Below are 25,548 nucleotides of genomic sequence, written 5' to 3' on the forward strand. Positions count from 1 at the left end.
CAAAACAAGTAAAAGAAAGTATACTAAAATTACACTGTCAAAGTACAATACAAAACAAGTAAAAGAAAGTATACTAAAATTACACTGTCAAAGTACAATACAAAAATCAAGGCTTAAAAGCATCATTTTGAAAACATCGTTTAGAAATACATAATAAACTAAAATAATTAAAATTTAAAACAAAATTGTGCTCAATAAGATTGACAATATTTTGTAAAATAAATGCAAGTCCATAGTTTATTCTGTACTTTACTGTATTTTTTCTGTATTGTTTAATTATTGGCCTTTGAAGAGAATGAGCTTAGTCAGTTTCTGATGAACAGACACTTTTTTTAAGCTGTGAGGTGTGTAATATGGCAACATGTTTCTGCCTGATGGTGTAGTAACTGTTCACCAGGAGTTGGATGAGGTCAAAGTAATGTGGCTGTGAGGACCGACAAAATAACCCAGGGCACAGGCAGATGTCAAAAATCAAAAAAACACAAGGCCTTTAATGCAAAACTCAGGGAGGCTGAAAATACAGCAAAACTCACTTTGACTTGGAGGTAGACGAAGAACATGGAACAGGACACGACCAGGTAGACAGAACAATATCTCTTTGAGGTTAAGGCTACCTGGGGTGGCCTAAATACAGTTCTAAGTGGAACAGAGTTTGTCCCTTCCAAGGCCCATCAGAGGACTGAGAGTCCAAGACAGTTCCTTGATAATTTGACCCGAGGTGACCCCTACACAGTAAACTAATAGTATACCTAGAAGAGTACTTTCAGTACACTTTTGAGTATACTTTCATAAACTTAAAGTGGACCCACTTAGTCCTAAGAAGTATACTTTTTGTAAACCGTTAGTATATACATGTATATGTACCATTCTGACTCCCTACTGGATGGAGCATGGTCCATCACATCTATATGACGTAAATCATGTCACAAAACAGACAAATGTTGCCTAGAATGAAGATGTTCATGGCAGAGATACTGTATAACATGACTGAAACAAGTAGTCTAGTCAGTAAATTACACATTTTTCAACATTAACATTTTATTTTAACAAACTCATTATTGGTTTTAGAAAAAAAATGGGGGGGTGGGGAGTGGCATGGCCTAAGCTTTTATTCTTGATGGCTTTTTTTAATGTACATTACTGTTACTGTTATACATTAAGTAGTTTTAAAACCAGTACTTTTATACATTTGCTTGAGTAAAAAGTTTGAGTTGATATATCTACTTCCAAAAAAGTATTTTTAAATCCCGGTATCTATACTTCTACTTAGGTAAAGAATGGTAAATGTCTTAAACTTAACAACTGTGCACAACAACTGAAACGTCTGGAACAGGGGATCGATGACTTTCCGGTGACCTTCAAGTTCCAGGATGACTCCCCTAATCACTCTGCCACAGCTGAATGTGAATAGTTTTGAAAATCTGACAGTTGCTTTAAAGAATTGAATTGAACTGACAATGGGGCTGTTCATTGGTATCATCTGGCTCAAACTGTTAAAGCAAAACATGAATAGTTCGTTTAAGAATTATGCAGTTCAGCAAACTCACACAATAAACATTATTTTTCAATAACTAAACAAAAGCACAAATAAACTTATCATTCATTGTGGAAATTATTAAAAAAAGCCTATTTATCACTTTGCCAAAACTTAACAAATGTCCCAAAAGTAGTAATGTATATAAGAAAATCAAAAGCAGGTTGATGAATCATTTGGAAAAACAATGTTAAAAAAACAGTCTCTTTTAACCAAGGAGATAAAACAATGAGTCCTTTGCTGCTCCAGCCTTTTAGGAGGGACCTGTGAAGGGCTTGATGAGACCCAGATCCATGGCTTTGACGAGGCACATGCGGGCCACATCGATGGCCTCCTGCCTCTTGGGATTGTCCTCCGATTTGCCGATCACAGTGAGGATTTCCAGCAACTCGCTCTCGATCAGCTTCTTAGCCAGCTCGCTGTCGTCAGAGTTGAGCATGTTGTAGACCGTCACAAGACCCCGGTGTTGGACCATAGGGTTGGTATGGAGACACAACCTCTGCAGGATCTCAAGCCACTGGACCGTCTGTTGGAACACAACAATGATTCAGTCAGAATGTTGACGCTGTAGAACAGACCCTCCAGTCTGGCACCGCTGATCACAGCTGTACGTACCACCAGGGTCGTCTTGGTGCAGAGCTTCTTTTCAGCAGCAGTGATCATGGCCAGAGCTCCGGCTGCAGCGATCTGCAGTTTGTCGTCATCTTCTCCACACAGCAGCACCAGCAGCTTCAGCTTATCATTCCCATCTTGAAGATAACGAGCTTGGACCTAAAACGCACACATATTTATTTTTATCTTTCATTCTGTTTAATCAAAGTGTCCACATGTTGCATCTGTTCTCACCTCTTTACATGTCACAAGGTTGCACATGCACTCAGTGGCAGCCAGTCGAATTTTTTCATTCTCTTCAAACATATGGTTCTCAATCTCTGGCAAAGCCTTCTCTTTCACAATCTTAACCCTGCAGAAAAAAAAACCACAACAGTGGAAACAAAGTCTCTTTTGCAAAATAAATTACATACATAATGTAACCACTACTTCCTTCTCTTCAGTGACCTTAGTTTTTCGCTGTATCCTGCCAAGTTGGTAAGTCCCCTGAGAGCTTCGTAGTTCTGTGCTCCTTCTTTGTCAGTTTGCAAGAGGTTGACTAAAGGCCGCACCACTTCATAAACCTGTGAGTCACAAGAAAAGGCAACTGAGAACAGGTTTTTTTTTTGTAAACAAGCTTTGTTCAACCCAGGGGCACAAGATTCACTTTTGAGATATGAGGGCCGTGGGAGTGATTCGTCACCTTGCATTCTGTTTGTACACACCTTGAATGACAGGCATCATCGTCAAGCAACTATTAACAATTACTTAGTAGTTTTCACCTGTGATTTTTTTATTATTTAAATCATTTATTAGGAATGATGATGGTTAGTAAAACCAACTGCTTTACAATAATAAACACAGGCACAAGAGCACAGTTTGGAACAGCGGCACAGATTGTTCTCTAAACCCAGTCTTTTATGTGGGAGATGGTGAGTAAAGCAAATGTTTAAGTAATGTAGCTAACAACCAACTTTATTTTGAGGGGAATGAAACATGTAAAGAAGTGTTTGTGTCAGTTTTCTTGTCTGGCTGCATTTTCATTTCCATTACATTTTCTCCAAGGCAACCTGCCGTCGCAGCGCAGTTGCAAACTTTATCAGCACAATTATTTTTATTATTAAGTTATCTCCTCTGAGTCAATTAGTGGTGAGCGTTTGGCCCAGGCCCCCCCCCCCCCCCCAAGCAGCCTATAACCAGGGTGGATCTGGATAACAGATCAAGAACAGATCTATGTCGGAGGTGGCCCACAGGTGCTATAGAAATACTGTATTTGTGCCAGATGTGGCACAAATACAGTACTCTTAGTTCATTTTTAGGTAGATTTGGTCAGACCCGGACCCGATCAGGGCAGGGCCATAAACTTTCAAAAGAAAGATTTTTCTTTTTGTTGCGAGCTTTTCCAGATCTGAATACTGCGAAAGTTTGTCTGATGTCAGATTGTCTGATGATAAAACAATAAAACAGCAACAGTTTGAAAGTCTTACCCTCTCGCCAGGGAAGCCAATTTCGGGGTTGGCTACAGCGGCTATCTTGGCGAGAGCGAAACTTGCTTTCACCTTTCCTGTTTCCGTGCCTTCAAGAGCGAGTGGTATCAAAGCCTGAGAACAAAACAAAAGATTTAATAATAACCGCAAAAGTAGCCTATAAAACATTAAAAAAAACTGGTTAGCAGTGCATGATTTTGCAGGGGTTTTTTTTCAAGGACACACCTTTCCACCGCCTTGGGCAACGATTGTGCCACGATCTTTGGGATCCTCTGCTAATGCCAAGAAAACCCTACAGAATAAGAGAGGGTTCACACAAAAAAATGACATGCATTTATTTTCTCTGAAGTTTTTCTCTGACCCATTTCCTGTTAGTCATACATGGCTGGCTGTCTTACCTTGCAAGCAGCTCCTTTGTCTGGTCAGTCAGGACAGAGTTGTCTGCTTTGACCATGACAGCGAGAGCTGATGTGACTCCAGCCTTGAGCAGCCTTTTCACTCTCTTCTCTATGAAGTCTTTCTTGTCCTGTAAAAAGAAACACATATGCATTTTGGAACTGGTGAGGTTTCCTGTGAACTTGAACGAGGACTGTGGTCCGAGTTCCTTCTGCAGCTTTTACCTTGGGGTGCTGCTGCGGGACGTGCTGTTTGGAGAACTGGGCCAGTTGGACCAGCTCAGGGATGATCTCCTTTTTATCATAGCTGTTGGTGCAGTTCACCAAGGTGCAAGCAACTGCATACAGGATTGTTTTATCCCTCGACTGAAAACACAAAGAAAACCAGATTTGTTATTTTCTGTCTAATCAAATTTTGCATGCAACTACCTTGTCTGGTTTAGTTTTACTTTTTCTATAAAAATGTACCAGGTAGGGTTTTTCTTTAACATTGTTGACCTACTTATGATTGCACTTGAATCATATATTTGTTTCCAATTTGGTGGAGAAAAACACATTGTATATGTGCATAATTAATAATAAAAATTCCTGAGCAGAACATGGAACAGAACAGCAGACAAGGGATTTTTGAACAACTTCTATCTAAACATAGGGTTTCATAATACTGTAAGTTTTATGGTGTACCTTAGCCAGTTCAAACATCGCTTTCATTGCAAGCTCATCTTCCACGAAATCATCTTTTACATCAGCATCATTCGTCAGATAAGCCAGACCTTCAATAGCCCACTTTCTTGTTTTGGAATCAATCTGAGGATTACAAAGCCACCTAGAAAGGAAGAAAATTAAGCATTTAACAATGTACGTATGGTGTTTATAATGATTCATAGTTAAAAACTGGTGCTTTCATTGACTCGTACTAAAATCTGAAAATAGATTGGTTAGTCTTGGGTTTCCCTTTTTTTTCACATTTTTGCAATCTGCTGCGTACTTTGTGGTATTTTAGCCTTTGATTAATGATAATATTCAGCTCATTCAGGAGATAAGTGCCATGCCTTTTGTTTTTTAAACTTTTCAAAATGTTGTAAACAGTTTCCTTGTTGACATAATTTTGAAATTTTATTTCAATTCCTTCAAAAACCTTCTCTTTGAAATCTGCATCAAGCTTGATCTATCTGTCTTCTTTTGCTACTTTCTGTCTTTAGTTATCATTCTGCTTGTGGATTTTAGCTAGCCTTTAATCTTCTTTTAGCTTTTAGCTTGCAGTTTGATACTTTTGACTTTTAGTTAGTGTTCTGTGTTTTTAGCTTTTATTTGAGATCCTGCCACACTATAACATTTTAGACAACTTATGCCAATTTATGAAAAGTTTGTCCATCACTAAAGATGTCTAAGCTGAAGATGGAATTAAAAAAAATCTACTGGAAACCTCTTTTCGGCCTATACATACCATAGTGCTAACTATTATATTAAATATATAGCCAATATGATTAATCATAACAAATTTTTCATAAGTCAACATAAGTTGCCTAATTGTTCTTGTGTGACTTGTTTTTTACTTTAATAACTCAGCAGTTTCAGTAGCCATTCAGCACTCAATATTCACACTGAATTTGTGCAGACAATTCGATTTTTGACAATTATCTGTATCTGTATGTGTGAACTCACTTCCTGCATTGCTTGGCCAGCTTCTCTGTGGAGCCTTCAGCAAACTGCCTTAAGCCATAATCATCACCTCCAGCTGAACCCAGTTTGCAGAGACCCTGCAGAAGACGTCAACATGTTAAAGCTCCATCACTCATTCAATGTGTTTGAAATCTCCCTTTTGGATCTGCGGTAAACAGTGAAGTTCCGCTTTGTCCGCACTCACCACCAGAGCACGAATCTTGATCCTCTCATTCTTTGTCTTCTTGTAGATGTCCTTCAGCAGAGACACACCATTGGTGATGAAGAAGCTGGCACGGCTCATCTTCGTGGAAGCGTGGATCAGCGCCTCCACGGCCACCATCTGGTCCACCTCGCGTTCGGAGCCGCACAGCGCTACCATCATCTCCATGATCCCTTGCTGTCCCACCAGGGAATTCCCAACCTCAAAAGGGCCCTGCAGGATCCCTGAGATGGTGTTAATGGCGTGGAGGGACTTGTCCATGTCGTTGGGGTCGATTTTGGATCTGTGGCAACGAGGAGGAGAATAAAGGCAACAAGAAAAATATCCAGTTTAAAAACATTTATATTAAAACTCCTTTAAAGCTATGAAAATGTGTGTTTTTGTAATGACATGCCTGACATATTCACTACATATGTCCCTGAAGTTGGTTCTCTCTGGGTCACATTTCAGGTCGTCGTAGAGTTTGTTGAGAAGAATACTGGCAATCAGCTGTGTGTTCTCTGTCAGGGGCAGCTGGTCTGGCAGTTCAGGAACCTGACCACAAACTTTCAGGATCTTCTTCAGACCTAAAAAAAAAAAAAACACAGACCTCTCATCTGAGTTTCATTAAGACACTAAAACAGGCGACCGAACGGAACCGTCCAGCTCACCGTGATCTATAGTGAAGAGGGTCCTGGAGTGGTCTTTCTCTTTCTTGTCTTGGCGAGGCACGTTCTTGCTCAGCAGGTTCARCGCCTGGTCTCTACCATGGCCAGACACCTTTTTATTGGCAATCATCTCCAGAAGAGCAAGAAGGATGGTTTTCAAATCTTTGGCTGTATCTGCAAGAAATGATCACAACGTGAATGAACCAATGGCAAATGGACACAAATGTTTGTGTTGTGTGGGAATAAATCAATGATTTGGAAGCACAAGCAATATATGTGTCAGTTAAACTCAGATTCTCTATGAATAATATTTTCTTACCCAAAACTAAAGAGGCTTCTTTCCCATAATCCCTAGTGTCCGCCCCAGTGAGCGAGTCATTGATGTTTTGAAAGAGGCTGCAGGCCGCCAGGGCAATTTCTTCATTGTCCAGAGCCATGATGCTGCATATCTTATCAACACCCACCATGTTAAGGATGGCCATCGCCTGTTTAGGAAAAGGATTATTTGAGGGGAGTTATTGTACACGTAATAAATATGTCAAGTTCAGAGTATTCAGAGAAGGTTTCTTGGCTTTTTGCCCGTGTTTGGACTCACCCGAGCTTTGTGGCCCGTGCACATTCCTGCCAGAGTGCGGACAGCCGCCAGGATCATTTCTGCCTTGCCCGTCTCTATCATGTTGAGCAGCAGAGCCACTCCGTTGCTCTGGAAGATTCTCTCTGCTCCTGCGTCTTCCCGCGACAGCACGATCAGGTTGTTGGCCGCCTGTAGAAATGAYCCAGGAGGAGAACGCTGTATAAAACTGCCACTGCCTTGGCTTTGTTCACTTATATCTGCTGTAAAYGATTAAAAGTGCCYACTTTTTCCATYTTTTCCTTCTCCATTTCCTCATCGAGGAGAATGTCAAACATGTTCTGCACCCTTGAATCTGTGGAAAATGTTGTCCTGAGCTGTGGAGACAATGTCAGACTGTTTATGTCCCTTTTGTTTCCAGATGATGTAAATGTGCAGTCTTTACAGTATATGTTTTCAGCGCTGACCTTTGCCTGGATTTCCGCTCCCAGCCTGCGGAGAGTGTCCAGAAACGTCTTGTTCTTTGGCTCGAGGGTAGCGCATCTCTGCACGTCTTTGAAAGCCATGTCCAGTTTTCCGAGCTTCTCCAGAGCCTGACAGCGACGGTACAAGGCTTTAATGTCTGCTGAATCTTCATCGATGGCTGTGGACCAGTAAGGAAGAGGGAAAGTCGTGATATCAAATGGTTTTTAGTCTTGGTGGAATTGCTTTACTGAATGACAAGCATTTGCTTTAATTTCTTRAATGATCGCTCTACCTTTAGATGCGTCAGACACTGCATTGGCATAGCTTTCCTGCGTAAAAAGAAGAAAGTTAACGAAATTATCTGAACTTCAAGCTTCAAATCTGCTCAGCATGAGCCTGTTTTATATTATTTTTGTTCCCACCTTTTTTAAGWAACAAGCAGATCTGTTCCTGTAAATAACAGCCAGAACCTTCTTGTCCTGACATGCTTTGATGGCGTTGGAGTAGCATTCAATGGCCTTGTCAACGTCTCCCGCCTGAAAGTGTTTGTTACCTTCATCTTTTAGTTGGATCGGGTCTCCCATCTGCCAAAATAAATGATGACATACAAAATGAATCTTTTGTTTTTTCATGTAAAAAGATCAACCTCATTACCAGCCTTTTGTTTGACCTTTTTTTTGTCTGTCGGCTTTCTGCTCAAATTGTAACAATCAATGGTGAGTGCGTGCAGTAAGCTGCTGTAGGGAAACCATACACTCTTGACTTGTAAAACATAACATTTTGAACAAGAACAAAATGGTTTAAATCAGTCAAACACATCTCACAGTTTTGTCCTTTTTAGTTTTGTCACATTTATTTTTACAAGCAGAGGCAGAATAATCTGTCACTGTTTTACTACCAGTTGAAACTAAATTATTCTTCTATTGATTCTTGTCCTGATGGGTCTCCTGAAGCAAATGGCCATGCATGTGCTATCTGTAACTTTACATGGCCTCCATTCAAGCCTTATTTGGACATCATCTCACACCCCAGTCTGAGCCTCACAACAAATACCCATTTCTAATGCAGACCTTGTTTCTGCTTCTGTAACCTGTCACCCWGAGGAAAACCAAAGTCTTTGCGGAGGTTGTACCGTACCTTCAGCTTGTGTGTCTTGATTTACTCTTGATGTCTTCCTTCTTGTCTTTCGAGCTTAGGTGAATGATCTGGATCTCCAGTCACAAGTGTTTCGTCAGAYGTTTTCTCCCACCCATGCCTTAGTTCATATTTATAGCGACAGTCAATGAAGTGGGGGCAGAGATAATGTGGTCCAACCATGAGACAAAGGGGGTCCAACCAAATCACAACCARTCCCTAGAGGAAGCACAATGCACTGAGTTATTAGAAAGTCAACAACAACTACGTCAAATATTCTTTCAGAGTTAGTGATATAGTTAAAGTCTCTGTGAAAAAAGAAACTTTTTTAAATACAAAAATATTACGTTTAAGAGATTCCCTTACAGGTGGTCTGCTCCTGATGAGGTCTATTTAGGGAACGGACAGCTGAGAACTCACCAGCAAATGCTCAATGTGCTGGGAGAGGGGGTTMAAGAGCGGGTGTGTGGAGACACTGGTGGGGGGGATTGACAACTGCATGTCCACAAGAAACTGGTAGTTTCTAGAACGATCTCGCACTTCAGGAGCTGGAGGTGAACATGTAAAAGTTAGGAGAGCTGTTAAGAATTAAAACTTTTATTAGACATGGGATGTTCTCATATGCAATTTGCACAGTTTACTGGGAAGAAAAAGTGCAACTAGTGCGGGAACTATTGAGATCTGATTGGCAWCTATCATCAAGTGCATCAATAAAGGTTTTCAGGTTTTGTATTTCAGTGGCTTTATATGCTCTCTCATCTCAACAGCCTAACATTTCATAAAGAAATGCATATCGCCCGCTGCCTTTCATACCATGTTTTAAATTAAGATCATCATATGATAAGAAAGAATAAGTTATGGCAGTTTTGGTGAAACCTAAGGACACAATCTTGTACAATTTTGTGAAATCTTGCAAAATCAGTGCTCAGATTATTGAGTTCTCAGTTATTATCACATCAAACTTCAGATCAAAGTCATTTAAAAAAAAGTAATTTATAGCTTTTTTATGCTTGATGAAGTTGCTTAGAGGTGCCTGCCAAATTGAATGTGGTTGACTCCAAATGGTAATCAGATGTGTGTTACTTCATGGAAACTTTAATGAAAATCTGTACGCTGGTTCATGAGATGTTTTGCTAACACAAAGGCCAAATAAACACATGCACACAGGGAAAACATTATTGTCCCTGWGTGGCAATAACGTGATGATGATAAAGCTAAAAAGAGGTGTTTTTTTTCTTTTTTACTTTAACATGACAAATGGATTAAATTTATACTGTAGGTTTGGGGAAGCCAGAAAGAATGAAGGTATGATATTAAACCACTGCTTTAATATTGATTGAATTTTTCAGTTATGTGTATGTGTGCAAATCTTTTTATGTACTATTGTTTATTTTATGATTTCCATTCTTTGAAAAAGAGCTAAACAAAAAACTTGAAACTGAAAATGACTTATTGATAATTTACTTTCATTAACTGTATTTTGTACAATGGTAAATGTACTGTTATCAGACTGTTTGTTTCTTTTTTATTTATTTATTTTTTCTTTTCTTTCCAGTTATCAGTTCAATTGTTTAGAAAGGTAAAGTAGGTTTAATATGTGTGGCATGAAGCTTGTTGAGAGATTTTTAAAATTTGTGCATGTCTGAGTTTATTTTAAAGATATACAAACATTATTTATACATCTAAATGTTTTGTATGACGTTTCAGCTCAGCTTAGTTCATTAGTACTTTGACAAAGTTGTGCTTGGAATATAAATTCAGCAGAAAAGCTTCCTGGGCTTTGWGATTAAACAAATGTGGGTATTTTTGTGCAATCACCACCAGGTGGTACCATTCATCCACATACAGTTTACAGTATTAATCATGTTAGTGTTGTTTAGGGGTTTATTCATGACACTGGTGAAAATTAAGTGAATTAATTCAGATTCATCATTAAGTAAAACAATTGAATTATGAGTATCTTGTGAAAAGTAGGCTATTTAATTTGTGCAAAAATTACTACATGAATTTCTACCGATTTTAAGCCTGTCGATATGAAATACGAACTTGACACACAAAGCTTTTCTGTGTGATCTATTTTTCAGTTTTAACTTAGAAAAATATTGGAAGTCTAAATTTTTACTTTCAATTTTTTTAAGAACACAAAACTTACGGTGGCCCACATGCTCCTCCTGCATAAAATCAACAGTTTTAGCAACTTGATACAGACGTTTTAGGCATATGGAAGTAGACTACTTCTTCAAATTCATCTACCTATTTTATATTTGACAACAACTTAATTTAGTTTATGATATGCAAATTTCAGTGTTATGGTAATTTTAGTTTTGTTGTTAATGTTGCTGCCTGTCCAAACCAGAGTGTATCCAGCTAAATAAAATAAGACAAACAAAATAATGAAAATTTTTTACTTGTAAATTGATTTAATTGAATAAAATATGTTGTCTAATGTGCAAGTTGTATCTGACAGTTGTCTGCAGCAAACACACAAACTTTATTTTGAAAATACCGGGAACGGAAATGGTTCTGTAGCTTTTTTTTTTTTTTAATGCTACCTCATTCTGTTGCCCGCATCTTCCCTCCCCAAATCAAAAAACGGCGAAGGAGCCTTCGATACCCGGCTAGTAGTCCTTTATTTGTCAATTTAAAGTGATGTAGAATGGCATCGAGTTTTGGGAAGATAGTCGTTGGTACTTACGTGGAAATAAAGCGGAGTGATGGTAAGTTTCATTACCTGTCCGCTCCTTTTTCTTGTCGCACTCTGTAAGTTGTTTTAGATCTTTGCTGCGGGTTTGTTGAATGTAGCAACCGTTGTTCATCCGCATAGCGTGACGTCCGTGTTAGCATTAGCTGCACCCGGATRATAATATTCAAGTGCCAGGGCCAGGGTGGAGAGTTTCATCACAGCCTTAGCATTTGAATGGAGAAGGATAATCTTTGTTAGCAAACGTCGTGGATTTAGKATCAGAATTTGCCGCAGCTGTATTTWTYATGTTTGATAACRGCATGCAGCAAAATTAAAATACTAAATTACCACAATAGCATAATAATAGTGATGCATTTTAAATGACTCAAGTATTTCATTCCCCATTCATGTTATGTATGTTTTTAGAATAGCTTGGCTAGCTAGCCAAGTAAGCTAGCCTTAAGAAGCCGGGAAACATTAGCTTTAGCCGCTTAGCTAACCATTAAGCTAACCTGGGTGCCGTTTAACATCAGTTTCTCTGGAGCGAAACTTAAACACTGTCAATTGGGTAACGAGTAGCTTGCATTTTTGAGTACATATTTTCACTCTTGTAGTCAATCCTAAGGTCACAAACAGATCTCAAGCCTGTAAATTGTTTGAGAATCATCTGATATCAAATGTGTCTTTTTGAGCATTGACATGTCAAGATGAAAGACAAGACAATGGTCGGACAGACAGGCGTGTACCACAAACACACCTGCTTTTCACATGTAAATTAAGAGTGACGATCGTGCTTTGAAGGCTTTGATTGTATGAGGGTGTCAAGTTATATGTAAGTACATTATATATAAATACATGCTAACGTGGTAATAAGTGAGTAAAGTGTAGTCAATGAAGCACGAAAGTACTGCATGATGTGGTTGTGATGACTCTGGAATAAAATGTAGTTACAGTAGATTCACTTGAGCTCCAGGTTTCTTTTAAAGGGTTAACTGATGAGTGGACAGACAGGGAGAGGCCTCTTGGTAGGACACWTCCCTTTGTGAATGTGAGTTTTATTCCTCCTTCCCTGTGTGTTTGTTCTGCTTTTATTTTGAAGGGAMGCAGACAAGGATGATGTATTAACTCGGTGTCATTGGATTATTATAAGGCCCTAAACAAAAAACAATCTTTTAGACAAACCATCTGTAACTTCAGTGTTAAAATATGTTTTTTTTCTTACTTTTTATTGCTGTTGTTGTCTGAAGAGTTTCTTTATCCATGGCRTTTGTTACAAGTCAGAGATGAGGAGTAAATGTGGAACAAATGCACTACAAGCTTAGACAAAGAAGTATGTTTTTTTTTCTGTCAGTTTTCTGCTGGTTACTGTTGTGTCCAGTGTAGGGATTGGCCTCTCTTGGGGACTTAGTGGCAGTGCTGGTCCAGATTCAAGCCAAATTCAGGCTATTAGCCAACACCCCATCTGTTGAAGCCAGCTCCCTTGTTTCTGCCAGGACTCTCCCTTAGCCTCCCTGCCGTTTTCATTTCATATTGTTTTCTGTTCAAAGAAAGATTAAAAAAAAAAACTTGGGGTGACAATAAATTAACTTTGATCAATTTTATCACCAGTGCTTTGGTTTGGTTATAGGTTAGTAATTTCTCTCTTTTAATCTAATGGGATTAGTTTTGCAAAAACACAGCATTATAGTTTGCTCGTTTGGGCTCTTTTATAGTGGATCATTACAGAGATGTTCTTTCTACATCTAAAAGTCTGTTAACAGTAGGGCTGTGTATTGGCAAGAATTTGGCGATACGATACATATCATAAAAGAGGGGTCACGTTACGATATATCTCGATATATTGCGATACTGTAAGCAAGGCAACATACTATGATATATTGCGATTTTTTTGTCCAAAAATTCTATTAAATAAAAACCTCTTACTGAAAAAAAAAAGAAAGAAAAGCTAATGTTTACTTACAATGCTAATGCTCTCTTACTCTCTGGCGCTCAAGAGGTAGAGGAGCCAAATGGCTGGCTCACTGCTGCCAACTAGTGGTCAGAGGCTGAACTACAACATAAAAATGAATGGTTKGCARGAAGGKTKRMMWTTTTAAACCTTAATTAAAAATCGATACAGGGCTTTAGAATATTGATACAGTATCGTGAAATGAAATATCGCGATATTTCAGTGTATCGATATTTTCTTACACCCCAGTTAACAGCATTTATTGTTCAGGGATTTGGTGTCAAGCATATATCAATAATTGTCTGTTTCTGTGGAGTAATTGATGCTTTAAAGGCTTTGTTTAGCAGAGCTTGGAGAACTAAGTTTAAGCCAGTCTGAGAGGTGTAGATATAAGGATAAAAATAAAAGTAGGACGATGTGGATGGCGAATTAAATTTTCTTATAGGAAATCAGCTAAGACAAATTAGCAACTTCGCATTTCAGGCTGTTAGTATAAGGTTAAAATGTGTGAACAAGGCTGGCAGTATAAACCCCATAATGCACTGCTCTCCAGCAGCTCATCTGGAACATGGAGGTGTACAGTGTCATCCACTGAACATATGGTGTGCACTTGAAACCTCTCTGAAACTCCGCACTTGGAGCAAAAAGATTACTGACGAACTGGTAAAGTGGCGTTCTCCTCACCAATGATGTTTCCCCAATTTCTAGCACACATGCAGTTCATTAAAAATATCCTTATGTACACTAAGCAGCATAATGTCATAAAACTAAAAGGTTCAACCTCTGATTCACAGAAATGACTACAAGGCAGCAGATCCACTTTTTCTGCCTTGTGAAATATTTTCATAAATCAGTAAAAGGTGCAGCCGTTCAAAGCACTGGAGCATCTTTGTTCACTCCAAACGTATCTCTGAATAATGGATACTGGAACATGATGTTTTATTGGGCTGCGATGAGAACTTACAGTAGGCAGTAAAATCCATGCAGGCAAATGTGAAAGGATTGAAGAGGCTTTTTACAGCTGTTATCGGGCTGCACACACAGCAGCCTGGGGACCGGCAGCAGCTGTGGTTGTCTGTGGCTCTAATGGTCATTAATCAGTCCTCACGGTCAGAACTTACTGAGATTAGAACCAGAACAGCTCAGTCTTACATGACATGTAGACTTTCCCCATGTGCACTAAATTAAATTGAATATGGTTTTATTTGCATGTACTTTATTACATCTTCAAATTCACAGATCTGCAGAATATCAGTTGTAGTTTTATTGTTATTGTGTGATATATTTGTGTGTCTTGGCCTGGGTTTTTGTCTTGAAAAAGAGATTCTTAATTTTACTGAGACATTTTCTCTATATTTAGAAAAAGGTGTTACTTTGTTAAACTTGGCTAAATAAAAAAGCTTTTTATTTGCTTCCTCACCATGAATGAACTGTAATACTTAAAACTGTGGTTGTTAAATTGATTTATAATGTGACTGTKTGAGGGAAAGAGTGTGCAAAAGTTTAAATGCGTCAGAATTATTCTGTAATATTGTTTTCTGTTATCTCTCTAAGTTGCTAAGGAGTGAGTGGCCCTCGCATGGCAATTATTTATGCCAAATTGTGTAAAAATTTGTCACCGATATTGTATAAAACATACGTTGGCTCTGGAAGCTTAAACTGTCCTGTTTCTTGTTCTGCAGATCTGATATTTGAGCACCTTTTTGTCTGATTCTTTTACAGGACGTATTCATCAGGCAATGGTGACGTCTTTAAATGAGGACAACGAGAGTGTCACTGTGGAGTGGATAGAAAATGGGGACACAAAGGGGAAAGAGGTAAGCTATAATTTAGCACTTTTTGTTGACAGAACACCCTCACCAGCAGCAGCAGTTTGCACGTTTATTTCCAACTCCAGTGAATAATGCATCCAGAGACAGCTGTTGTAATTATATAACTTGTGTGCTTTTCTTTTGTTTCTACCAGACATTACCTTCTTGTACACTGATGTGCATAAAGCTTACACAACCTGCTAATCAGGTCATGTTCAGTGTGTATTTAAAGCACAACCAACTTTATAAATGAGGACTAATATTAAATAAATACTGAATAAAAAAAGTGAGAAATCTTTCATTTGCCTGTAACTTTGGGCCGCTTTCTCGTATATAAGAAGGTAAGAACTGCCTAGATCAGAGCAGTTCTTCCCTACTGTCTCTGTTAAAATATTTTGTGTGTGTGTGTGTGTGTGTGTGTGTGTGGTGGGGGGCTCATTGGTAGGCCAGATGGAAGTCACCAGTATGCAGACCACAAGCTGAATTGATATGAATTTTGAATTTTGTAGAGTTTTCATCTCAGTCATTTTTTTGATGATCTTTTCTAAGCTGTTTAATACTTGAGCACTTTTAACTTGTTGTGATACTAGTCATAGACATTTTGGAGTGTATTTGCGTTAGAACGTTTTTAAGTGGTACATTTTCACAAGAGATAAAAATGTTCAAGCATACATTTAAAATAAAAAATCACTGCCTCTGCTGAATATCTTATATTTACATAAATATGGCTAAACACTATTTTTTAAGTAACAATGTTTGTCTCTTGCTCAAATTAAATCACTCAAGTTCATGTCTGAATTATTATTTTTTTAAATCCTGTTTTGTGGTTACATTTCGTGTTTAATTGTGTTAAGAATGAATAGTATTATTTTAACTTTGAATATCAGATATTAGCTCATGAACATACTGTATATAATTAGTTAACACTGCTCTTTTTTTCTTTTATAGATTGACTTGGAAAGTATATTTGCACTTAATCCAGATGTGGCTCCCGAAGAAGAGATTGCCCCTAGCCCAGAGACTCCACCCCCTCCTATATCCACATGTGTGAAGGTCAACAAAATAGCAAAGGTTAGAAATGTCATCTAATCAAACAGTAACAAGTAAAGTAGGAAGTAGAAATGATCTGAGTTTTCTCGTCACATGTATTGTGTGTACTGTAGATTAGACCTGCAATTATGTGATAATTGTTAGATTACACATCGTTTCCAGTTTCACATTCACCGTGAGTCATGTTACCAGTAAAAATCCAACAGGAGGAAGCTGAATAAAAAGGTTTAGATTATTATTTTTTTTACTTTAGACCAGGGGTGCTCAACCTTTTTTGAACCAAGAGCTACTTTTGAAGTTGGCAGTTTGCCGAGAGCTACTCGTCCAGTCTCAGTATCAAAAAACATAATTTTGTCTCCCTACTCCTCACTTCTTTAAAGTAAATAAAACAGAATGTAATTTTTTGTTAGTTTTATTTAAATTAAAGTATTGTCAAACAAAACTATCTACTTAACCATATATTTACCTACAAAAAAAAGAAAAGATAAAATCCTTACTTAACTACTGACAGAGAAACATAAAAGTGATGCTTGAACAAAAAGTACCATTTTTTATCTCCTTCAATCAGTACTCCCTGTAATGTGCGAGCTGCGAGGGCTGAAACCTGTCCAGTGAGAACCACAGAGTCAAATAACTTTGGAGCATGGGAACTCCTCTCCATTTATTCATCTCCTCTCTTCTCTCCATACAGGGGAGGAAAAACAAAACAAAAAACCATCAGGGTCAACATGGCTACCACAAGAGTACTGCCCTTTTTTTCAAAATCAAAGCACACAATATAAAACTCTCTCGCAAGCGGCTATAAAACCCGGTGCTGAACTTCCAGGACCGGTTTCACCTGATCAGATCTGTTCCTTTTATTGCCTGGATGTGATCCATCAGGTGGATTTCTGAATTTTATGCATTTTTGCAGAAATATCGCCCGCCAGGGGTTTCTGGCTAAATCCAGGCAGGAGAGCGGGTGCTGCACGCATGACTGCGGTTCCACCTCACTGGATCTCTTCCTTCCTCTCTTCCTCTTCCTTCACACCTGGATCCKACGCTCAGAGCCGGCGCTAGAGGCTCCGCAGTAAATTGAGTACTGTATCGACCGCCAAAGCGCCTTTTTCGGCCGGYCGTTGGTTAATAGCTCCGCAGGGAAACGTCCCAGGACCTTGCAACCATCTCCAGTTTGTAGAGGAGAACCGTAGCTTTCCAAAGTCATCTCACTTTCCCAGATCCGATGCTCAGAGCCCGCGGGAGAAGCAAACGAAGGTTGAAATTTCCTCCCAAAAATGCGCTTAAAATGCACTAAGTCGTGCGTAATTTGCTTATAGCTCTGCGGAGGAACGTCGTAGAGACTCCATTCAAGTATCAGCTTGTAGGACAGAACCAGAGCTTTCAAATAAGACAGCCACTCTGGGGTCTGACGCTCAGAGCCGGCGCTAGAGGCTCCGCAGCAAGGTTGCACTTCACGGGCACCTGGGGACCAGCTGCGAGCGACTGGTTGGGCACCCCTGCTTTAGACTGTTACTTTTTCACAAGCTGTTTCAGTTGTAAAATGTGGGCATGGAAACTACAGAGAAAAAAAACCAAGCACTTCAATATCCATGTTTATTTTTTACAATATATAAATACTGAAGCAACACTAACCTTTCCAGAGATCATTCTCCTGTAAACAGGGCCGAAATTAATGTTTGCTTTGTGTGTTTAACGGTGCTGTCTCTTTATTAGATGAGATCTTTGTAATTTTTTCTAATCAGATTCTTTTTATGTATCTTTATACAAAGACTGGTTATAGAGGCAACATTGATTGTTCTTGGGTGATATAACCATTAACTGTTTCAGGGATAACCAAATATTTGGTAAATAAATTTGAAGTTTAATTAAAACAGTCAGGCTCATTATTATTATTATTATTWTTTTTATTTACAGAACCGACGGACAATAGCTCCTGTTAAAAATGAAACTCCATCCAAAGACAATAGAGGTTTGTTCCAGTTTGTTTTGAATTTTATTTACAATGTTTACTACACATTAAACACATCACTGACCGATGTAAGCTAAGTTTTCTGGCCCTCTATAAACACAGCTTTAGCAGATGAGTTTAAAGTTTTAGTAAGCTTTCATAAAATACATGAAGACACTTTTTATAAAGTCAGAGTGAATTAAAAACAGATGCAGTTTTTTTTAACGTGAAGCTTATTTATTGGGTCTCGGTGACACCTGTCTTATGTTGACATTTGTGGCTTTTGTGTTTTAGCTATTCCAACCCGGGCCAGACCTCCACAGCCTCAGCAGCCGGAGCCCGCTCCCCCTCCTCCGCCCCCGCAGCCTGCCCCACCCACTCAGATCCAGACACAGCAGCAACTACAAAATGGTAACATGATCAGCATTTTGCTGTTCTTTTATCAGTTAACTTAAGATCTTTTTTTTTGAGAGAGAGAGAGAGAGAGAGAAGTTCTGTATTTAAATTTATTTTAACCCTTGAACATTTAAAGGATAAAAGATGTTTGCAAATAAAACTCTCCGAGTTGTCTTAAATATGGTCAAAAAGTAAAAAGTGTCGAACCTTTTCTTGGTTAAAATTATATATTTAGACAAAAAAAGAAAAAAAATTCAAACTCTAAATAATGATGTTTTGTTGCTCACACTCGTCACAGAATCCGCACATCAGCTGATGTCCAGAAAGGAGATTGGACAGCTTTGTATGTATCACCTCCATGTTCCCCCCACCCTCAGCTCTTTATGATGATTCCAGTAGATCTGCTGATAGATTGTGAGCGTTCTAGTCTAACATGAAGGTCGTAGAGCCAAAGCTTTTCACTCCTCTGAGCTGTGGTGTTGAGATGAAGCAGCACTAATGTAATCCGTCCATCAGACGGGCTTTCTGGGTATTATTTAAAAGGCATTTGTGCTGCTGCTTGAGTACACTAACCTTTCTCAGTTTGAGTTCTGCTGAGTCACAAGTTCACACACGGAGAMGCTTCTTGGACTATACTGTTATTCAGATTACTGTACTGTTATTCAGATTACGGTACTGTTATTCAGATTATACTCGATAAACCCCAACCAGCCTAATCCGTATGGATCTGAATAACCCGCAGTTAGGGTGCTGCAGCATTCCTGTTTTACTTTCTTGTCCTGGTGCTGACCTGGCTCATATTTTTGCCAGATTAGAGCAGATTAATAATCCGTCTGGGTTTCCAGGGACTGGAGCCAGCGTGAGACAGGAACTGTATTGCAGGGTTTAGTCAAGGTTTGCAGTGGGACACGGGAGCTGCAGCAGCTGTGGTGGGAACTGATTTGTACTGACWTTATGCTAACGTGTGTTTTCATTTACTAACCTGATGGGATACATTTAAAACACTAACCAGTGGGTGTGCTCTGTCTGGGATAATCTATTGAGACAATAGTGTTAGATGCTTTTAAATGAATAGAACGCTACATGTTGTAGTTAAAAGCCCTGCTGTGTCTGATAAAGCCAATCAAAATGTTTGATATGACGRTCAGGCTTTTGACACATTTTTAAAAGTCTTTTGTTGATTAAARAAAACATTTGGTGTTCACCAGAAACACTTACAGCCTCTTTATGAACATCATTTAGCTTCGTCTCCAGTCCCCCAGTGATTTCCTCCAACTTGGATGAAGCTCAGTCAGGAGGCAGTGAACAAACAGTAAACAGAGCTTTTATAAACGCAGACGATACGCTTCTCTCCTGTTTCCAACGATAGCAAGGAGGAAGTCCAACTGTGTGAAGGAGGTRGAGAAACTGCAGGAGAAAAGAGAGAGACGCCGGCTTCAGCAGCAGGAGCTCAGAGAGAAGAGAGCTCAGGTAGAGCAACATGGAGCACATCTTCAACTCTGTCATCAATAAGTTTGTGTTGCAGTTGTCCTTTTGTCTCTGCTTGTGTCTCTTCAGGAGGTGGATACTACCATCCCTAATTATGAGATCATGTACATGATCAGAGACTTTCGAGCCAGTCTAGACTACCGGCCACTGACCACAGCAGACATGGTGAGTAGTGACCCCAAATTATAGATTTATTATCACTGGTAATTTGAGACCTTAATATTAATAACATTTCCTCGTGTTAACTGTCAAGATCGAAGAGCACAGAATATGTGTTTGTGTAAGAAAACGTCCCCTCAATAAGAAAGGTAGGAACTTTAATGCAGCACAAGTCATTCCTGTGTGTGAGTCTTAATTCTCCAACAGAGTTTATAATTGAACGTTTTGAACTCTGTCCTGCTCCAGAGGTGACGATGAAGGATCTGGACGTGATCACCATTCCCAGTAAAGATGTAGTGATGGTTCATGAACCGAAACAAAAAGTGGACCTCACCCGCTTTCTGGAGAACCAGACCTTTCGATTTGACTACGCCTTCGATGAAAGCACCACCAATGAGATGGTGTACAGGTTTGTAAGGCAACTCAACGAAGGATTAAACCAAAACAAACTGGTTATTTACCTGCATTCTTACACTATTCTCTGAACCACGGGCTGCTATCCAGGATATTACAAATAATACAATTATATTACTGTACTTTAGAAATATAAGAAAAATAAAACTGTATAATAATAGCAAGAATAAAAGTGTAATAGTATGGTAAAAGATAATTTATTGCTTTAAATTAAAAGGTAACATTTATTTTTCTTTATGATAAATTTCTCTCTCCTGTAGATGAAGTTGGATTATATATATATTTTTTTGTTCCACCTCATCCTGCAGGTTCACAGCCAGACCTCTAGTGGAGACCATTTTTGAGCGAGGCATGGCCACCTGCTTTGCCTACGGGCAAACAGGCAGCGGTAAAACACATGTGAGTTTATGTGGCTCTGAACAGATTAATGAATGCTCAGGGAAAAAAAAACTCTGACATTATTGTGAGAGTTTTTCTTTTATTTAAAAAAGAACAGCAGTATAAAGCTGACATCTCATACGGTGTTGTGTATTTTAGACAATGGGTGGAGATTTCTCTGGGAAGAACCAAGACTGCTCTAAAGGAATATATGCATTAGCAGGTGAGTGTTGTTTAGTTTTTTTAGTTCGGGGCTTGTTTTGATATGATGAAACCATCTCTTTGTTTAGCTCGGGATGTATTTCTCATGCTGAAGAAGCCCAACAACAAGAAGTTAGAACTACAAGTGTATGCGACCTTTTTCGAAATCTACAGCGGAAAGGCAAGTGACACGTTCGCAGTTTGTTTATCGACCTCTCCCCGGGGCTCCGCGATAACGACCGCGGTGTTTGCAGGTGTTCGACCTGCTGAATCGTAAAGCTAAGCTGAGGGTGCTGGAGGACGGGAAGCAGCAGGTGCAGGTTGTGGGCCTGCAGGAGAAAGAAGTCAAATGCACAGAGGATGTCCTGAAGCTGATCGAAGTGGGAAACAGCTGCAGGTATGAGAGGTTTAGTTTGTAAAAGGTTAAAGCCCCACCTTTKTTTTTAATCTGTTACCTGTTCATATTTTCAGGTTCTTGATTTGTTTTTATCTTCTTTTATATTTTTATCTCCCTTTTCCCCCCAGAACATCAGGGCAGACGTCAGCCAACGCTCACTCCTCCCGCAGCCACGCCGTCTTCCAGATCATTCTTCGAAGGAAGGGGAAAATGCACGGGAAGTTCTCTCTCATCGACCTCGCGGGGAACGAGAGGGGGGCCGACACGTCCAGCGCCGACCGGCAGACTCGTTTAGAGGGAGCGGAAATAAACAAAAGCCTGCTGGCCCTCAAGGTTTGTGAGCTGTGGGGTGGCTTTGTTGCAGCGTACTGGCTGCTTCTGGGTTTTTTTCTTCTCAGTTTGGTAAAGAAGATCAGTGTTATTTAAAGTACCTCAAAGTGATACTTGAGTAAAAGTACAAGTATCTTATCATAAAAATACATTGATAAAAGTTAAAGTCTTCTCTAAAAATATTACTTGAGTAAAAGTCTTAAAGTATCTGATATGTTTTGTACTTAAGTATCAAAAGTAAATTTCTGACACAAAATCTACTCAAGTAGTAAAAGTACCAAGTAAAAGTGAGCAGTTAGATTTTCCAAAATGACATTTATTGGGAGGTGACTTCTCCAAAAAAATATTGTTTTCTAACGGCGTGCAGCTGTGATGGGTTGTGTACAAGCGGTGTCAGAATATTTATACTTCTCATCCAACCAAAATTAAATTCACTCTATCCAGGAGACATAATTTATCAGGATAGTATTTTTTTTAACTTGGAATAAAATCAGAGTAACGACTTTCTACTTCTTACCTTTTTAAAAAATGTAGTGAGTAGAAATTGCAGAGAATTGTGTAAATATGTAATGAGGAAAAGTAAAAAGTACGCTGAAAAATAATTACTCAAGTAAAGTACAGATAACCAAAATTTCTACTTAAGTACAGTAAGAAAGTATTTGTACTTAGTTACTTTACAACTCTGAMGAAGATAAATTCAGTGTTTTCACGTTGCTTTGCTCTCGTTTCAGGAATGTATCCGAGCTCTTGGTCGTAACAAACCTCACACTCCGTTCAGGGCCAGTAAGCTCACCCAGGTCCTCAGAGACTCTTTYATCGGGGAGAACTCGCGCACATGCATGGTCAGTTTTCTCTCTGCGTACATTATTTATCCTTGTTATCAGTTCTCCATCACAGATTTAATCTGTTTACTTTTCKTTAATTCAGATTGCAACAATTTCTCCTGGCATGACGTCCTGTGAGAACACACTCAACACACTACGCTACGCCAACAGGTGGGAATATCCTGAGCTTTCCTATAGAGACGAAAATATCTGAACTTCTTTACTTCAGCTACAATCCTTTAATAGTTTTAGTTTACATGTAATAATGATGCTAATGTCAGATTGTCTTCTGATCTCTTCAGTTTCCTCTGACTCTTTGTACACTCCTCTCACTCTTCTTTTCCCTGCTTTCTTCTTGTCTCCCTTTGCTCCGCCCCTTCGCGTGCCGGTGCGCAGGGTGAAGGAGTTTGGGATCAGTCCGTCAGACATCCCCTTCTCCCAGGGCGGTCAGGGAAGTCGCCCTGAGCACTCGCCCGCCAATACCTTTGAGTTTGTTGACTTTGCTGCGACCTCTCCCAGCAGGTCGACACTGCATGCGTCTATTTTTTATTAGTTACCTCCATGAGCTCATCGTTCATTTCATCAGCTGGTCATTGTGGACGATGGTTTTTCTTTGTTTTTGTCTGACCCCTTTTTTTTCATCCCTATCTTTTTTCACTTTCACCTCCTGCTGCGCTGTTAAAACATTTTCCTCTTACCCACCCCTSCAGAACAATACGCCCATCTGCCCTCATGAGTTTGTGCTCAGTTGTGATGAGTGTGACAGCAGGAAGTGTGTAGTCCAAACAAAAACGCTGATTTCAAATTGACTTTAGCTAAGTACAGGTTGTGTTTGAGCCGACTCTCAGCAGGCGATCCTCCTAATAGGCTGAGCCTTAATTAATTACTGCTGTACCTAAATAATGGGCACATGGCACTAATTCCTCATCTGCTCCATTACACCTCATCAAAGCCAAGTTCTGACCATGTCAACTTGTTTTCTGTTTGCACGACTTTATTATTGCCATGATGCTGTTTCAATATGCAAACCGTGAGCCCCTTTAATCCCCCCTTTAACTCCCGCACAGTTCCTGACTAGTTCTGTAACGTCTACAGGGTGAAGGAGCTAACAGTGGACCCCAACCAGGTGATGGAGGGAGGCCGACCCAACATCCACGGCATCAACCAGCTGGATATTTTGGAYGAGGAGTGGCTGAGTATCTCACCGCAGAGAGACGACCTCAAACTGCTCTGTGAGCAAAACGTGAGTACAGATGTTCTCCCAGGAACCGTTTCGTTTGGCCGTTCAGTGAGGGCTTCAGATGAGATCAGAAGCTGCAATAACGTTGTCTAAACGGGTCGCAGGAAGAAGAGGTGTCTCCCCAGCTCTTCACCTTTCACGAAGTYGTGTCTCAGCTGGTGGAGATGGAGGAGCAGGTCCTGGAGGACCACCGAGCCGTTTTCCAGGTAAAGGCTCGAATCTTTCCAGCTCGTCTCATAAAGGCAGGCGAAGACCTGTCAGTGAATATAAATTCTGTTGTTTAGCAGCTCTTTGTCTTTTCTGAACAGGAATCCATCCGGTGGCTGGAGGATGAAAAGGTGCTGCTGGAGATGACGGAGGAGGTGGACTACGACGTGGAGTCGTACGCCACGCAGCTCGAGCAGATCCTAGACCAAAAAATAGAAATCCTCTCCGAGCTCCGAGGTATAACCGCCTCAAACGTTCTAGAATGTGGCCTGCTGGTAAACTTTAAGATGTGTCATGTGACTGGCATGGTTTTTTTTTTTTAAATGTTTTTCCATCTCTGTCCCCTGGAACAGATAAAGTGAAGTCGTTCCGCTCTGCACTTCAGGAGGAGGAGCAAGCCAGTAAGCAGATCAATCCCAAGAGGCCACGTGCGCTTTAAAGACCGCAGGCAGAAGAGTTTTAAGTGGCACAGAGAAAAACTTTCCCACTAGACGTTTGGCACAGCCTCAGCTGTGACTGGCAGCTCTGAAGGACTGTAACACAACAGGCTCAMTGAGTGACTTCAGTTATGACGTCTCCTAACAGAACCGACTCAACTCTGATCCTACTAGAAAAATCGGGAAATACGTTTTTTTTTTTGTTCATTTTTCTTTATCTCGTTGAGATATAGTTTTCTTCAGTGTTCTTAATTTTTTTATACTTCTTTATACTTGGCAGAATTCTTTTGGTCTGCTTTAAAATAAAACCTTAATGTTTCAAAGTTTACTACACTAAACCAGCGTTCTGGTTCCTGGCTGACGTGTCTGCATGTGCACTGATAGCTCACACACCACTGCTTAGGAGTCCTCATTTGGCATCGTGACATCATATTTCATGTAAGTAAATCTACTTTTTCCCCTCCCGAGTTACCACTTTGGAAGAAATCTTTTAATTGCATTATTGCTCTTTGTGTTTCCTTCCTTGTGTTTCTGAGAGCTCTTGTAGTTTTGCTTCAGTCKGTGCCACGTCACCTCCTGTGGCAGCTGACAGAAAACTTCATGTCCCACCCATTTAACTTTGTTAYACTGCAGAAACTAGAAAGAACTGTTAATAAATGTATAGTGAAAACTGTTGAAATATCACTGGTTATGTTTCTCTAAGTGTTTGCACCAGACGTGATGCTGGATGAATTAAATGTTKKTKTTTTTTGACTGACTTCTCTGACATTTTGTCCAAATAAATRAATGGAGCTGCTTTCATCAGATTAAAATCAACCTAATGAGCCTTGATTGTGGTTTTTACAGCATAACTTTCGTCCTGTTAAGTCTTCAGATATTTTAGGTAAATGGAACCAAAACACAAGTTCCGTGTTTTATTATAATAAAA

General features: G+C 39.6%; 2 protein-coding genes across 3 annotated transcripts; one reads left to right on the top strand and one right to left on the bottom strand.

Moving 5' to 3' along the window:
- Positions 1 to 464: 464 nt before the first annotated feature.
- unc45b (unc-45 myosin chaperone B) lies at positions 465 to 8,833 on the bottom strand. Its single transcript, XM_014008416.1, has 20 exons — positions 8,713 to 8,833; positions 7,998 to 8,159; positions 7,868 to 7,904; positions 7,578 to 7,753; positions 7,398 to 7,487; positions 7,135 to 7,302; positions 6,859 to 7,024; positions 6,543 to 6,713; positions 6,287 to 6,458; positions 5,875 to 6,175; positions 5,673 to 5,767; positions 4,692 to 4,833; positions 4,233 to 4,373; positions 4,011 to 4,138; positions 3,838 to 3,904; positions 3,613 to 3,726; positions 2,594 to 2,709; positions 2,381 to 2,498; positions 2,150 to 2,305; positions 465 to 2,060 (listed from the first exon to the last, which is right to left on the bottom strand). Exons 2-20 carry the CDS (start codon positions 8,157 to 8,159, stop codon positions 1,788 to 1,790), a joined length of 2,793 nt encoding a protein of 930 aa, XP_013863870.1. The 5' UTR covers positions 8,713 to 8,833; the 3' UTR covers positions 465 to 1,787.
- A 2,405-nt stretch (positions 8,834 to 11,238) lies between these two features.
- On the top strand, positions 11,239 to 25,446 carry kif2a (kinesin family member 2a). 2 transcript variants are annotated; one of them, XM_014008417.1, is made up of 21 exons: positions 11,239 to 11,426; positions 15,063 to 15,157; positions 16,100 to 16,222; positions 18,116 to 18,170; positions 18,444 to 18,560; positions 19,915 to 20,015; positions 20,103 to 20,198; positions 20,287 to 20,341; positions 20,439 to 20,601; positions 20,915 to 21,005; positions 21,144 to 21,207; positions 21,275 to 21,366; positions 21,440 to 21,582; positions 21,711 to 21,915; positions 22,644 to 22,754; positions 22,840 to 22,907; positions 23,133 to 23,258; positions 23,832 to 23,979; positions 24,081 to 24,182; positions 24,285 to 24,420; positions 24,537 to 25,446. In XM_014008417.1, the coding sequence occupies exons 1-21, from the start codon at positions 11,366 to 11,368 to the stop codon at positions 24,620 to 24,622; spliced, it is 2,238 nt and encodes a 745-aa protein (XP_013863871.1). In that variant the 5' UTR covers positions 11,239 to 11,365; the 3' UTR covers positions 24,623 to 25,446. The 2 variants fall into 2 exon arrangements, with proteins under 2 accessions (XP_013863871.1, XP_013863872.1); XM_014008418.1 differs by lacking the exon at positions 23,133 to 23,258 and having other exon boundaries at positions 11,240 to 11,426.
- Positions 25,447 to 25,548: the final 102 nt, after the last annotated feature.

Source organism: Austrofundulus limnaeus, unplaced genomic scaffold, assembly GCF_001266775.1.
Source record: "Austrofundulus limnaeus strain Quisiro unplaced genomic scaffold, Austrofundulus_limnaeus-1.0 Scaffold49, whole genome shotgun sequence".
NCBI classification, from domain to species: Eukaryota; Metazoa; Chordata; class Actinopteri; order Cyprinodontiformes; family Rivulidae; genus Austrofundulus; species Austrofundulus limnaeus.